This window comes from Pseudophryne corroboree, chromosome 4 (genome assembly GCF_028390025.1).
Source record: "Pseudophryne corroboree isolate aPseCor3 chromosome 4, aPseCor3.hap2, whole genome shotgun sequence".
Classification (NCBI taxonomy): domain Eukaryota; kingdom Metazoa; phylum Chordata; class Amphibia; order Anura; family Myobatrachidae; genus Pseudophryne; species Pseudophryne corroboree.
This window is the reverse complement of record NC_086447.1, coordinates 504,816,803-504,830,963: the sequence shown is the minus strand read 5'-3', so window position 1 is coordinate 504,830,963 and position 14,161 is coordinate 504,816,803. Positions and strand designations below refer to the sequence as shown.

The following is a 14,161-nucleotide window of genomic DNA, read 5'->3' as shown; positions in this document are numbered from 1 at the left end:
CCTATATCCTATAAAAGTATAATTGAACATGTATCACAGATTAAGTACAGGATTGCGGCCACGGTGCCCATTGTCAAGCAACATACAGAGCAGGAACAACCTGCTCAACAGAGAGTATATAATCGGAATGCCCATGTATGTACATTTGCCCCTTGGGCTAGAGTTCTTGTTTTGATACCCACAGTGGAAAGCAAGTTTTTGGCTAAATGGCAAGGTCCATTTGAGATTAGGGAAAAAAGTGAATGACATTAACTATAAAGTGTCACAATACTGACTAAATTCCTCATGTCTTGTGTATTACCTCTGCCTCCACTCCTGCAGTTCAGCATATAAGGTGCAGTCTGTGTTACTTGCTGATTAGCCACTGGTGCAAGAACTTCCCTGTGTGAATAATCTGCAGGATCCTGTGTTCAGCAGCTGGTCTCTCTGCTCTTTATGCCCAGTGAAGTTGATATGTGCTGTCCCTGCACAGCACTCTCAGCATTTTGTGTATAATCCTAAATGTGTCTCTCTGCAGAGCTCTGGTTTCACTCAGTATAAGGATTCACACTGAATGCCAGAGTTCCCTCCAAACCCAGACAGGGAAACAGACATGTTGGATTAAGTCAGTAGACTCTCCATAGCCAATCTGGACGCTGCTCTAACAGCAGCTGACCATAGTATCTAGTCCCCTCATGTTCAACCCTATAAGTTCCACTTCCGGACTGGCTCAAATTGCCAGTGCAACTGTCTCTTCTCCTGAAGTAACAGATCTGTACTGAGCTCCCAGGTACTTTTCAGCTTTCCGGTTCCTAACTGTTCTGTTCCAGTCTGGTGAAAAAACAAGTCTCTGTTACTCTTGATGCATCCAGTTAGTCTACAAGAGAGTAGTCTCATTCCGGCCCCACCCCAATCAGTACTTCAGTTTCAGTCCAGTCAGCACTCTGGTTCCAGTCCAGTCAGCAAGCTGGTTCCAGTCTGGCATGTATACCGGTTCCAGTCCAGTCTCCAATCCAGTTCCATTCCACTTCCAGTCCGGTTTCAATTCCGCTTCCAGTCCGGTCTCCATTCCGCTTTCAGTCCGGTCTCCATTCTGCTTCCAGTCCGGTCTCCATTCCGCTTCCTGTCCGGTCTCCATTTCACTTCCAGTCCGGTCTCCATTCTGCTTCCAGTCCGGTCACCTGCTAGTTCAAGTCCAGCTCTAGTTACATACCAGTTCCATTCCGGCTCCAATCCGGTTCCAGCTCCATTACAGTTCAGCTACAGTTCAGTTCCAGTTAATTCGAGTTCTACTTGCCTCTCTAGCATCTGTTCCTGTACAATAAAGTTTTACAATTCAGGGCATGCTTTCGGGCAATCCGTTTCCAAGTCACCAACATCATTCTCCAGTGCCAACCTACTGTACCAGTATCTATGATCGCTCTATGAGCAAGAGCTGGATCAAACCTCCCAGCTTCATCCATACCCATATAGTACTAGCTTCAAGACTCCTTGCCTACCCAAGCCAGATCCAACCTTCTTAAAGTATACCAACCAGGTAAAAGAAAGCCTGAGCAAATTTACCTTGTTAACCTAATTAAACCCTGGAAGGATAGGGTAGCCCAATCAGCTGAACCTTGCCCACCAGTAACTTCAATCCCCACTGTTCCTGAAGTAAAGGCATCATAGATACTGCTAGCTACTCAAAAGAACAATGCTAAATAATTCCTCATTAGGAACAGGAATGTGTTCTCAGCGCAACCCAGCCGAACAGACATAATAAAGCATGACAGTCTCAGAACCAGGGGTCAATGTAATCATAAAGCCATTTCAAATTTCTGAAGCCCAGCAAGTGGCTGTCTCTAAAAAGATTAAGAATATGCTAGAATTTGGTGTCATCAAAGAGTCCAACAGTGAATGGTCCAACCCCACACTTCTAAATGCAGTTTGATGCATACCCCATGCCCCATGTGGATGAATTGATAGAAAGGTTAGAAATCTCACCACACTGGACCTGACAAAAATGTGGAGAAAGCACAGATTAGAATAGATTACAACATAATTGAAAATTAAAGCGCCATTAATGTTTTAGGCTATGGAAAGACCCTTGTGGCACCATATAAATAAAGGATAATAATAATAATAATAATAATAATAATAAGATAGATTTATGAAGCCAAAACATACAAATAGAAACAGCGCATGAAGAAAAAGTGTCACTTATTCTATTACAGTTATAAAAAACAAATCACATAAAAATCCGGACCAGGAAAAGGTGGATGTTCGCCCCAAACATAGTTGTTCTTCCATGCGCCCATAAAAATGTTGGCATAACTTGGACCTGGTCCTGTTAACTAGATGATGTGTTTTTTATTTGGAGTTGGGGAAGAGGAATCTTTACAGGCATGTTTTACTTATCTCAATGATAACACTATTTTTTTTTTAGCTTTGTCTGCATATGTGGAAAATGATGTTCTGCAAACCAAAAATTTTACAAAACAAACATTCTAAATGTTACATTAGGAGAAGGACGGTTGTTACCATCTAAATTGGCTAAACTCAATATCCAATGGCTAATTGAGAAGGCTAAAATGCAATTGTACGAAAGAGGGTGTCTATTAACAACAGGCTGAAATTCCTGTCTTGTGGCTATGCTCCAAGATTGGTGGCAAAAGCAGCAGAAGCGGTCCCCAGAAAACATGTATTAAGTCCTAAAAATGTGAGAGTGAAGATAACCAGTCAAAATCTTTTGAGTGGGCCTTTATTATAATGTTTTGTAGCCAATACAAGTTGTTATAGAAATCCATCTAGAGACACTGGAATATCTTTTAAAAAGATCCTGTGACAGACTAGTATCTTCCAAATAAATGTAGATATAGTTACAGGTGAGTACTGAACAATGGTGGTCATTCCGAGTTGTTCGCTCGCTAGCTGCTTTTAGCAGCATTGCACACACAAGGCCGCCGCCCTCTGGGAGTGTACCTTAGTTTAGCAGAATAGCGAACAAAAGATTAGCAGAACTGCTACTAAATAATTTGCTGCAGTTTCTGAGTAGCTCCAGACCTACTCCTAGACTGCGATCACCTCAGTCCGTTTAGTTCCTGGTTTGACGTCACAAACACGCCCTGCGTTTCGGCCAGCCACTCCCCCGTTTCCCCAGCCACTCCTGCGTTTTTACCTGGCACGCCTGCGTTTTTTAGCACACTCCCTGAAAATGGCCAGTTAACACCCAGAAACACCCACTTCCTGTCAATCACACCACGATCACTCGAGCGATGAAAAAACGTTGCTCGAGCTTGTGTAAATCTACAAAGTTTTGTGTGAAAGTACTTAGCGCATGCGCGCTGCGTACCATGTGCATGCACATTTTTGTGTTCCTTCACTTAATCACTGCACTGCGAAAATCGGCAGCGAGCAAACAACTCGGAATGACCACCAATAGCTCCACACTTGTGAGAAGTGCCCTTCCTCATACTAAGCCACAATCTAGAATAAAGTGTAAGGGCTTTTATCGATGTGGCTCGTGTGGGTTGCAAAGAGATTAAATTTAAAGGCAATACAAAAATCAGTGAGATAGAGATAAATGGTAAAAACTTTGAGGTTAAAGAGTTTAATATGTGCAATATAAAAAATGTAATCTACACCATAGAATGCATATTCTGCCTATTTTATATAGGGAGATCCTCAAGACCATTAAAAGTTTGAATCTGAGAGCATTTGAGAAATATCCATAAAGGATTGGAGAGCCATGTGCTATCAAATCACTGTAAGAGGGTACACAATTGTTCTCCATTAGCCATCAAATGCTCTTTGGGTATCCAGTAGGTTAAAGGCCACTGGAGGCAAAGACATTTAACAAAACAAGTAGCTAAAACCGAAATGAGTACGAAATGAGAACCATTTATGAACTAGGGACATTACAACCAGGAGGTTTAAACCTCAACTTTGAGGTGTACTGGTTTTTGTGAATTGCACTTATGATTAGAAACACAGGGGATTGCATGGTGGTGAGATAAAACTTGGAATGTTTTATTCTATCCATGCCTATTTGTACTGCATACATATATTGTTTGTTATTGATTCCTCCTGTCAATAAAACATTTTTTGAAAAAAAGCTCTGGTACAATGTTGATCATATACAGTATAACAGCTGTTTTATGATTATTTTATATGTGTTTTAGAATCTTATGAATTGGGATTTATATTTATGTCAAGAAACTCCCTCACTAATCCGATGACTCCACAATGACAATAATATCGTTGCTGCATAACAAAGAAGTATATCAAATGTCCGAGGAATAATGGAGTTACCGCTGGAAGAAATAAGTATGTGTACGAGAATGTTTGGAAATAGATTCCCCAGTAGGTATGGCCATCAACCACCGATGATTCCTAATCAGCGAAGGTTTATGGTCGATGTCGAATGTTTTTGACATTGATAGGAGAGAACCAGATGGCTGTGATTGGCCCGCTGGTCATTCACTGAAATAATAGGGATGACCATCGATGAGTGAAACAATTGATGGTCTCCCATAGCATAGTTGCTGACCCTCGATGGTCACTCACAGTTTCGCCATCAATGCTGAACACACCAATAGCCATCCCTATTCTACAGTGACAGCAGCTGTCAATACATTGCGGAGTTAAAGACCAGAAGTGTCGGGCCACGATTGGAGTCTCCATAACAATGGGACGCTAGAGACAGGAAATGGTCCCAGCGCAAGGGATCATGGAACATTGTGTCTGCAATGTGTATAGAGATCGTCACATTGGGACCAATCGGAGTAGAGAGAGGGGGATTTAAACAGGACTTTGGACTGATAGAGGCATTCGCATCTAAGGTTTACCTTGAGAAAGAACCAAGGGAGGATCAGAATGCGTGGGTGCCAGCTGGAATCCTTGTTTGTGGGACTGTATAAGAGCATGCTGAGGGGGAGCGGACAGCCTGTGGCAAGACCTGGAACTGCAGCTGGGAATATCCATTAAATTTTGCTCCTAAGAACAGTCCGTTGCCAGTTTTACCCAATTGTAGGTATTTTGCCTATATTTTAGCTACAGAAGGATTTCCATACATGAGATAAATGCCTACTGCTACTTGTTGTATGTATTTTGAAAATGTTTTATGTGGTAAATGGTATTATGCTATATGTACATTTTGTTCCTCATATGTCTCTAGGAAAAATACCAATTTGAAAGAGAAACAGAGTTCCCAGATTGTCTCCTACTGCATGAGGACACATATTCCAATCAATATTTGAGGAATTTGACACAAGTGCTATCATATATATAGTGTGATTATTAGAGATGAGCGGGTTCGGTACGTGGAGATCCGAATCCCCCCGAACTTAACGTGGTTTATACGGGTCCGACGCAGCCTCGATTCTTCCCGCCTAACACGCAAAACCCGAACGAGGGAAAGGGTCATCATCCCGCTGTCGGATTCTTGCGAGATTCGGATTCCATATAAAGAGCCGTGCGTCGCCGCCATTATCATTTGTGCATTGTTGATTGAGCAGAGAGAACGTGGCTACGTTCTCTGCCTGAAAAGCTCAATATCTGTGCTCCGTGTGCTGCATTGTGGGGACCAGTATATAGTAGTACAGTGCTGCATTGTGGTGACTACCAGTATATAGTAGTACAATACAGTAGGCCATAGCGTTATCTTGCAGCTCCGTGTCAGACTCAGTTCTATTCTCTGGATTAGTGCTCAGTATCTTTGCTGCATTGTGGGGACCAGTATATAGTTGTACAGTGCTGCATTGTGGTGACCACCAGTATATAGTAGTACAGTAAAGTAGGCCATAGTGTTATCTTGCAGCTCTGTGTCAGACTCAGTTCTATTCTCCGGATCAGTGCTCAATATCTTTGCTGCATTGTGGGGTCCAGTATATAGTAGTACACTGCTGCATTGTGGTGACCACCAGTATATAGTAGTACAGTACAGTTGTCCATTGCTGTATCTTGCAGCTGCCATATAATTCCACACATTAAAAAATGGAGAACAAAAATGTGAAGGGTAAAATAGAGAAAGATCAAGATCCACTTCCACCTAGTGCTGAAGCTGCTGCCACTAGTCATGGCAGAGACGATGAAATGCCATCAATGTCGTCTGCCAAGGACGATGCCCAATGTCATAGTAGAGAGCATGTAAGATCCAAAAAACAAAAGTTCAGTAAAATTACCCAAAAATCAAAATTAAAAGTGCCTGAGGAGAAGCGTAACTTGCCAATATGCCATTAACGACATGGAGTGGCAAGGAACGGCTAAGGCCCTCTCCTATGTTCCTCATGACTAGTGGGTCAGCTTCACATGAGGATGGAAGCACTCATCCTCCCACTGGAAAAATGAAAAGAGTTAAGCTGGCAAAAGCATAGCAAAGAAATGTGCGTTCTTCTAAATCACAAATCCCCAAGGAGAGTCCAATTGTGTCGGTTGCGATGCCTGACCTTTCCAACACTGGACGGGAAGAGGTGGCCCCTTCCACCATTTGCACGCCCCCTGCAAGTGCTGGAAGGAGCACCCACAGTCCAGTTCCTGATATTCAAATTGAAGATGTCACTGTTGAAGTACACCAGGATGAGGATATGGGTGTTGCTGGCGCTGAGGGGGAAATTGACAAGGAGGATTCTGATGGAGAGGTGGTTTGTTTAAGTCAGGCACCCGGGGAGACACCTGTTGTCTGTGGGATGAATAAGGCCATTGACCTGCCTGGTCAAAATACAAAAAAAATCACCTCTTCGGTGTGGAATTATTTCAACAGAAATGCGGACAACTGGTGTCAAGCCGTTTGTTGCCTTTGTCAAGCTGTAATAAGTATGGGTAAGGACGTTAACCACCTAGGAACATCCTCCCTTATCTGTCACCTGGAGCGCATTCATCAGAAATCATTGACAAGTTCAAAAACTTTGGGTGACAGCGGTCCACTGACAACTAAATCCCTTCTTCCTCTTGTACCCAAGCTCCTGCAAACCACACCACCAACTCCCTCAGTGTCAATTTCCTCCTTAGACAGGAATGCCAATAGTCCTGCAGGCCATGTCACAAGCAAGTCTGACGAGTCCTCTCCTGACTGGGATTCCTCTGATGGATCCTTGAGTGTAACGCCTACTGCTGCTGGCGCTGCTGTTGTTGCTGCTAGGAGTCGATCGTCACCCCAGAGGGGAAGTCGGAAGACCACTTGTACTACTTCCAGTAAGCAACTGACTGTCCAACAGTCCTTTGCGAGGAAGATGAAATATCACAGCAGTCATCCTGTTGAAAAGCACAGGCCTTGGCAGCTGTGTTGGTGTTAGACGTGCGTCCGGTATCCAGCGTTAGTTCACAAGGACTTAGAGAATTTCTTGAGGTAGTGTGTCCCCAGTACCAAATACCATCTAGGTTCCACTTCTCTAGGCAGGTGATACCGAGAATGTACAAAGACGTCAGAAAAAGAGTCACCAATGTCCTAAAAAATGCAGTTGTACCCAATGTCTACTTAACCACGGACATGTGGAAAAGTGCAGCAGGGCAGACTCAGGACTATATGACTGTGACAGCCCACCTGGGTAGATGTATTGCCTCCCGCAGCAACAACAGCAGCGGCGACACCAGTAGCAGCATCTCGCAAACGCCAACTCGTTCCTAGGCAGGATACGCTATGTATCACCGCTTTCCATAAGAGGCACACAGCTGAAAACCTCTTACGGAAACTGAGGAACATAATCGCAGATTGGCTTACCCCAATTGGACTCTCCTGGGGATTTGTGACATCAGACAATGCCACCAATATTGTGCGTGCATTACATGTGGGCAAATTCCAGCACGTCCCATGTTTTGCACATACAATTAATTTGGTGGTGCAGAATTTTTTTAAAAATTACAGGGTCGCGCAAGAGATGCTGTCGGTGGCCCGAAGAATTGCGGGCCACTTTCGGCATTCAGCCACCGCGTGCCGAAGACTGAAGCACCAGCAAACACTCCTGAACATTCCCCGCCATCAGCTAAAGCAAGAGGTGGTAACGAGGTGGAATTCAAACCTCTATATGCTTCAAAGGATGGAGGAGCAGCAAAAGGCCATTCAAGCCAATACATCTGCCTATGATATAGGCAAAGTAGGGGGAATGCACCTGACTCAAGTGGAGAATGATTTCAACGTTGTGCAAGGTCCTGCAACCCTTTGAACTTGCAACATATGAAGTCAGTTCAGACACTGCCAGCCTGAGTCAGGTCATTCCCCTCATCAGGCATTTGCAGAAGCAGCAAAGCAGCTGGAGAGATTGAAGGAGGAACTAAAACGGAGCAATTCCACTAGGCATGTGGGACTTGTGGATGGAGCCCTTCATTCGCTTAACCAGGATACAGGGGTGGTCAATCTGTTGAAATCAGAGCACTACATTTTGGCCACCGTGCTCGATCCTACGTTTAAAGCCTACCTTGTATCTCTCTTTCTGGCAGACACAAGTCTGCAGATGTTCAAAGACCTGCTGGTGAGACAATTGTCAAGTCAAGCGGAACGTGACCCGCCAATAGCTCCTCCTTCATTTTCTACCGCCACTGGAGCTGCCAGGAAAAGGATCAAATTTCTAAAACCACCCGCTGGTGGTGATGTAGGGCAGTCAGGAGCGAAAACTGACATCTGGTCCGGACTGAAGGACCTGCCAACGATTACTGACATGTCTTCTACTGTCACTTTATATGATTCTGTCCCAATTGAAAGAATGATGGAGGATTATATGAGTGACAGCATCCAAATAGGTACGTCAGACAGTCCGTACGTATACTGGCAGGAAAAAGAGGCAATTTGGAGGCCCTTGCACAAACTGGCTTTATTTTACCTTAGTTGCCCCCCCCCCCCCCTCCAGCGTTAGGACTAAAAATATTATTGTGAGGTGTGAGGTGTTCAGAATAGACTGGAAATGAGTGGAAATTATGGTTATTGATATTAATAATACTATGGGATCAAAATTACCCCCAAATTCTATGATTTAAGCTGTTTTTGAGGGGGGTTTTGAAAAAAAAAAACACCCGAATCCAAAACACACCCGAATCCGACAAAAAATTTTTTAAGGGAGGTTTTGCCAAAACGCTTCCGAATCCAAAACACGACCGCGGAACCGAATCCAAAACCAAAACACAAAACCCGAAAAATTTCCGGTGCACATCTCTAGTGATTATACTCTGGTTTGAAGCGCTGGTGAATCATTTCCCTTATATTGTTTGCATCTGTTTCTGGTGGAGGGAGATGAAAACCTTTGTGTGTGTGTGTGTGTGTGTGTGTGTGTGTGTGTGTGTGTGTGTGTGTGTGTGTGTGTGTGATACCACCAGCAGCTCATTTCTGCACAGTGTTTATAGCTCACTCCTTCTGCATTCTGATCATTGACTCACCATTGGGCGGCTTGCTTCACCCATGAGGATGTGCAAGCCGCCCACCGCAGAGGCCAGGAAATCTCTGTCCAACGACAGGAATTCCTGGCTTCTTCCCTCGAACTAAATGGTGGTGACACACCTCCGTTTTCACAAATGGAGGCTGTCGCCGTCTTGTCCCCCCCACAAAATGGCATTAGACTGTCAATAACTGACAATCTGATGCCAGTCTGCCTCTTACATCGCAGGACCTATTAACACACTCCCAGAACAGGTCCTTAGCAAGCGCAAATTACTGACTATCGGGACATTGCACATCAGGCAGCAGATAAAACAGGATCTGTATCAGGGCCATAGTGTTGTCTGTTTAAGGAAGGACCACCAATACAAACTCTGGCCATGTGCTTAAGTTTAGATCAGTACATGTGCAGTAAGCACAAATGGAAAGGACCATTCACATTGCAACGTCCGTCTGAAATTGCTCCATTATGGGTGAAACCAAGCACTGGCATATTTCTTTCTATTTTTGTTTTTCAGAGTTGATCGCAGCAGCAAATTTGTTAGCAGTTGGGCAAAATCATGTGCGTTGCAGGTGGGCAGATATAACATGTGCAGAGACAGTTAGATTTGGGTGGGTTATATTGTTTCTGTGCAGAGTAAATACTGGCTGCTTTATTTTTACACTTCAGATTCCAGTTTGAACACACCCCACCCAAATCGAACTCTCTCTGCACATGTTATACCTGCCCCCCTGCAGTGCACATGGTTTTGCCCAATTGCTAACAAATTTGCTGCTGCAATCAACTCTGAATTACCCCCTATGGACAGAGAAAGGGCAGTTCTGCAGTTTGTACCAAGTCCGAGATTGTATCACTAATGCTGCTGGTCTTTGTATTATGTATCCAGCTCCTTATTGCTTAATAAAGCACTGAGCAGCAACCGGGATCCGTTTAGGATATGGGTGTTCGGGATCCCAGTAGTTGAAATACCAATGCTAGAATGCTGACACCTGCATTCCGACATTTATCCAAATGCTGGCGCCGGGAATCCTGAACACCAGAATACCGATCAATCTCTGCCGGGAGCCCTCAGCGGTAAGTCGCGGGATAGGGGGGAGGTTAATTTTAGACTGTGGGGGGAAGGGTTAGGATTAGGCTGCAGGGAGGGGTGGTTAGGGTTGGGCTGTGGGGAAGGGAGGGTTAGTCACCACCAGGGGGTGTTATGGTTAGGCTGGGGGCTGGGGAAGGTTTGGATTAGGCTGCAGGAAGAGAGGGTTAGGAGATAAGGGTGAACATACTTACCCGACCTAGGATTCTCTGCATAGGGATGCCGGTGTCTGTCAATTGACCGCTGGCATATCGTATATGTATTTCCAGCAACCTGACTCTGTATCATAACTGCACATCTAATTGTTTAATCCAACAAGTGCATATACAGTATTACTGAATGTAATAGGTATGTGTCTCGTTCTGCAGGTATTGTTGGGGACTGGAAAAATATGATGACTGTGGCACAAAGTGAAAAGATTGATGCGGTACTTAAAGACAAGTTGGGGGATCTGCCAATCACATTTATCTGGGACATCAATGAGGAAACGGAATCCTAACCAGATCCAGGCTGACAAATGACAATTATAATCATGATCTAGTTATCGCATTATTGGATAACAAATTAAATAAATGTGAATAAATAACCATATTTTACTCATTTTCTTTTGTTGCAATATTAAATAGAAATTAAAAACAGATTCTAAAAAATTATATTGCAAACAAAAGTGTGTACTTAATTTCATATTATACTGTTGATTTTACTGCACAAAACACATATCATATATAGAATTGATGGTACTTTGTTATTAAATGGATCTTCTATTGCTGTTATTTGGTATGATTTTTATTTTTATCATCATGCTTTTAACTGTGTTTCCAAAACATCTTCCTAATAAACCATAATATTTTGTTTTCTAGTATTTAAATTTGTATTTAACCAAATACCAAACGTAATGCTTAGCATAACTTGGCCGCATAGGTTTGGTGCACATCCTGATGCTACTGAAAATGCACTTCTGCTGGGGAAATGCCACGCGAGACAAATCCAAAGTGTTGATCATCAAAAACGTACAGGACAGTGGCGGAACTAGTGAGCGGTGGGTCCAGGTGCAACAATCTGCTGGGGCCCCCAAACCAATGTCTTTTTGCGTGCCAAAGCGCGTGCACTCAAAAGAAAATGTGATGCCCCACGGGGAAGAGCGCAAGGCCATTGTTCATGTACAATACAAAATAGTTTTCAATCAAATCAGGATAATCCTGATTTGACTGAAAACTAGTTTGCATGGTACATGAACAATACTGATACCCTGTGTGGAGTGTGTGCTATATACGTAGGGAATGGGTCAGATGACACAGGAGAAGTGTAAATGGGTTGGGCTTAGATTCTGTAGGGTCTTTACAACCTGGGCCCATAGCCCAGCTGCAGCAATTGGAGGGCAACTCTTCCTGTCCCCCTTGGTTTTTCGCGCCGGAGCTGGTCATAAGATTGTGATGTCAGATTCCCGATTTTGGTGGCTAGAGCAGGATGGCTTCAGACAGGAAGAGCCTGGAATTCTGAGAAATTGGGGAGGAGAGGGGGGCATCATATACTACAGATAGCATTAGTGACCGATATATACTACATATAGCACTAGTGAACCCCATATACTACAGACAGTATTAGTGACGACCATACACTACAGATAGCATTAGTGACCCCCATATACTACACACTGCATTCTCATAAAAAAAACAAAATCCAACATGTAGAGAAGACGAAGAAGGTAGCACTCAAAACAAGGAAGAAAGGAGATTTGTTCTATGAAACGTCGCCACTAAACACTAATTGTTACTGAATTTATAGACTCAAAACCACCTACTGTTTCATATACATATATATATTTATAGATATATTTATATATATAGATATAGATATATATATATATTTATATATATATATATATATACATACATACACATACATACATACATACATACATACAGCAGTAGGGCAGTTCTCACGGCACTATTAAATCCAATGTATTAAAATGTCCCAAGGTGTTTAGCTTGGAGTCTGTGTGTTTAATAGTGCCATGAGTGCCACCCCACTGCTATATATACTGTATAATATTTCAGTGAATGCCTGTAAAAGGAGGGCACTGGGCCAAGCAGATTATTAACTTTTTTTGTATAACACACCACCTAAGGTGTACAAACATGGAACGGCACTCCAGGGTTGATAGTGATGCAACTTTACTTCAACATTTTGGGACCAAACATGTGCCGTCTTCAGGATAATACCACTTTTTCACTGCATAGCCAGTGTTCAAGTCTAATTACTTTCTAACAAATATTTAAAATGCCAGCTCTAATATATACTATGGATGCCTGCGCATCTTATTACCATGTGCTATGAATGTGCGTTATACATCGCAAAACACTACATCCCATAAGAGAAAACAATACACCCACACATTACCTGAGTTCCAAAGCTCATTGATGTGTATATTTGTTATTAAAAGGATATGTATTCAATATATCACAATGTACAGTGTATATATATATATATATATATATATATATATATATAGTTACATGGTTGCAATTTACACAGTAAGCAGTTATTACAAACTAATTCAAATACAGACACGGCCAGCAATACAATTACCATCTTTGCTCAATGCTTACTACACTCCACCTCCTTCATCTTTAGCTCTCCCTCCATGCTCAAAGCAGCAGAGCATTGGCAGAAGCCCATCTCGGTCAGCACCTGGGACAAACAGCAAGCTCTTCTATGTGGCATCAGCTATATCTCTGAGTCTGTTGGGCATGTACAGATCTCTTGTTATTAGTCTAGGGGAGGGAACTTTCTCATTCATGATGAGTCATTGGTCAGTTCATATGCAAGCAATGTCCAGCCTTGATGGTGTAATTACAGGAGATAGCCACTGGTACCAAGCTGCAGGCATGCTGTCTTCCAGGAAGTTCATTGTTCTAATAAGAGTGACTTTAGCTTTCATACATTTAATCATATCTACTTATGGCAATGTGCTACAATATAACCACAGGCATCAAATAAATCTACACATTAATCTGGTTACTTTGAAACCAAGCACGACATGCCCATCTTGCTCCACTTTAATAATACACATACATGACTTTACTCCATTATGTAATTTGAAACCTTATGATGTCTGGTGCTTGATGTGTTTAAATTTATGTGCTGTATGAAATATGTGTTGAATCTATCTTTGTGTCATGTCTGTGTAAATGCATATGTTACCATATATTGCTGTGCATATTCACAAGCATAGTGACTCATAATGTGTGTAGTTTGTATGTTCTCTCTATGTAATATTTTTTACTTCGACAGTCCACCCTTTGGCAGTAAACAATAACTGCCATAAATTATTAACATAAGAAAAATATTTCAGACAATAATCGGTGGCCTAGACACACGTATGTATTCATTTCGCAAATCAGACACTTGACTATATTTGGGGAAGACAGGGAGTAGGACAAGACATCCTCTATATTCACTCGGTGGTCACTGGACCACTGGTTGGGTGTGGGACAACATTCAACCTATAGAGTATGCTGGGACAGTGCTATGGCCTCTGATGTCTGATTTGAACAAACATTTCACACATACATGTACCTACGTCTTTGTACACTGATGTTCGGATTTGATTGAGGTTCTGCTGGGTAGAGGGAGAAAACACAAACAAATCGTGAAAGACACATATAAAATTTTCATGATTGATATTCCTATCATTCCCTGAACATTGTTTCCATTTCTGGAACGTATGCTAGGTCTGTTTCATCATTGAACA

At 42.7% G+C, this 14,161-nt stretch overlaps 1 protein-coding gene across 5 annotated transcripts in view; it reads left to right on the top strand.

The window, feature by feature from the left end:
* Positions 1-11,060, top strand: part of LOC134909856 (amine sulfotransferase-like) — a 455,842-nt gene extending 444,782 nt beyond the window's left edge. For 3 of the 5 annotated variants that reach the window (XM_063917179.1, XM_063917178.1, XM_063917180.1), the window contains one exon: positions 10,776-11,060. In XM_063917179.1, coding sequence (XP_063773249.1) covers positions 10,776-10,906 — 131 coding nt within the window. In that variant the 3' untranslated portion in view covers positions 10,907-11,060. The remainder of the gene's footprint in view (positions 1-10,775) is intronic. The other 2 variants (XM_063917181.1, XM_063917182.1) reach the window with 2 other exon arrangements.
* The last annotated feature ends 3,101 nt before the right edge of the window (positions 11,061-14,161 follow it).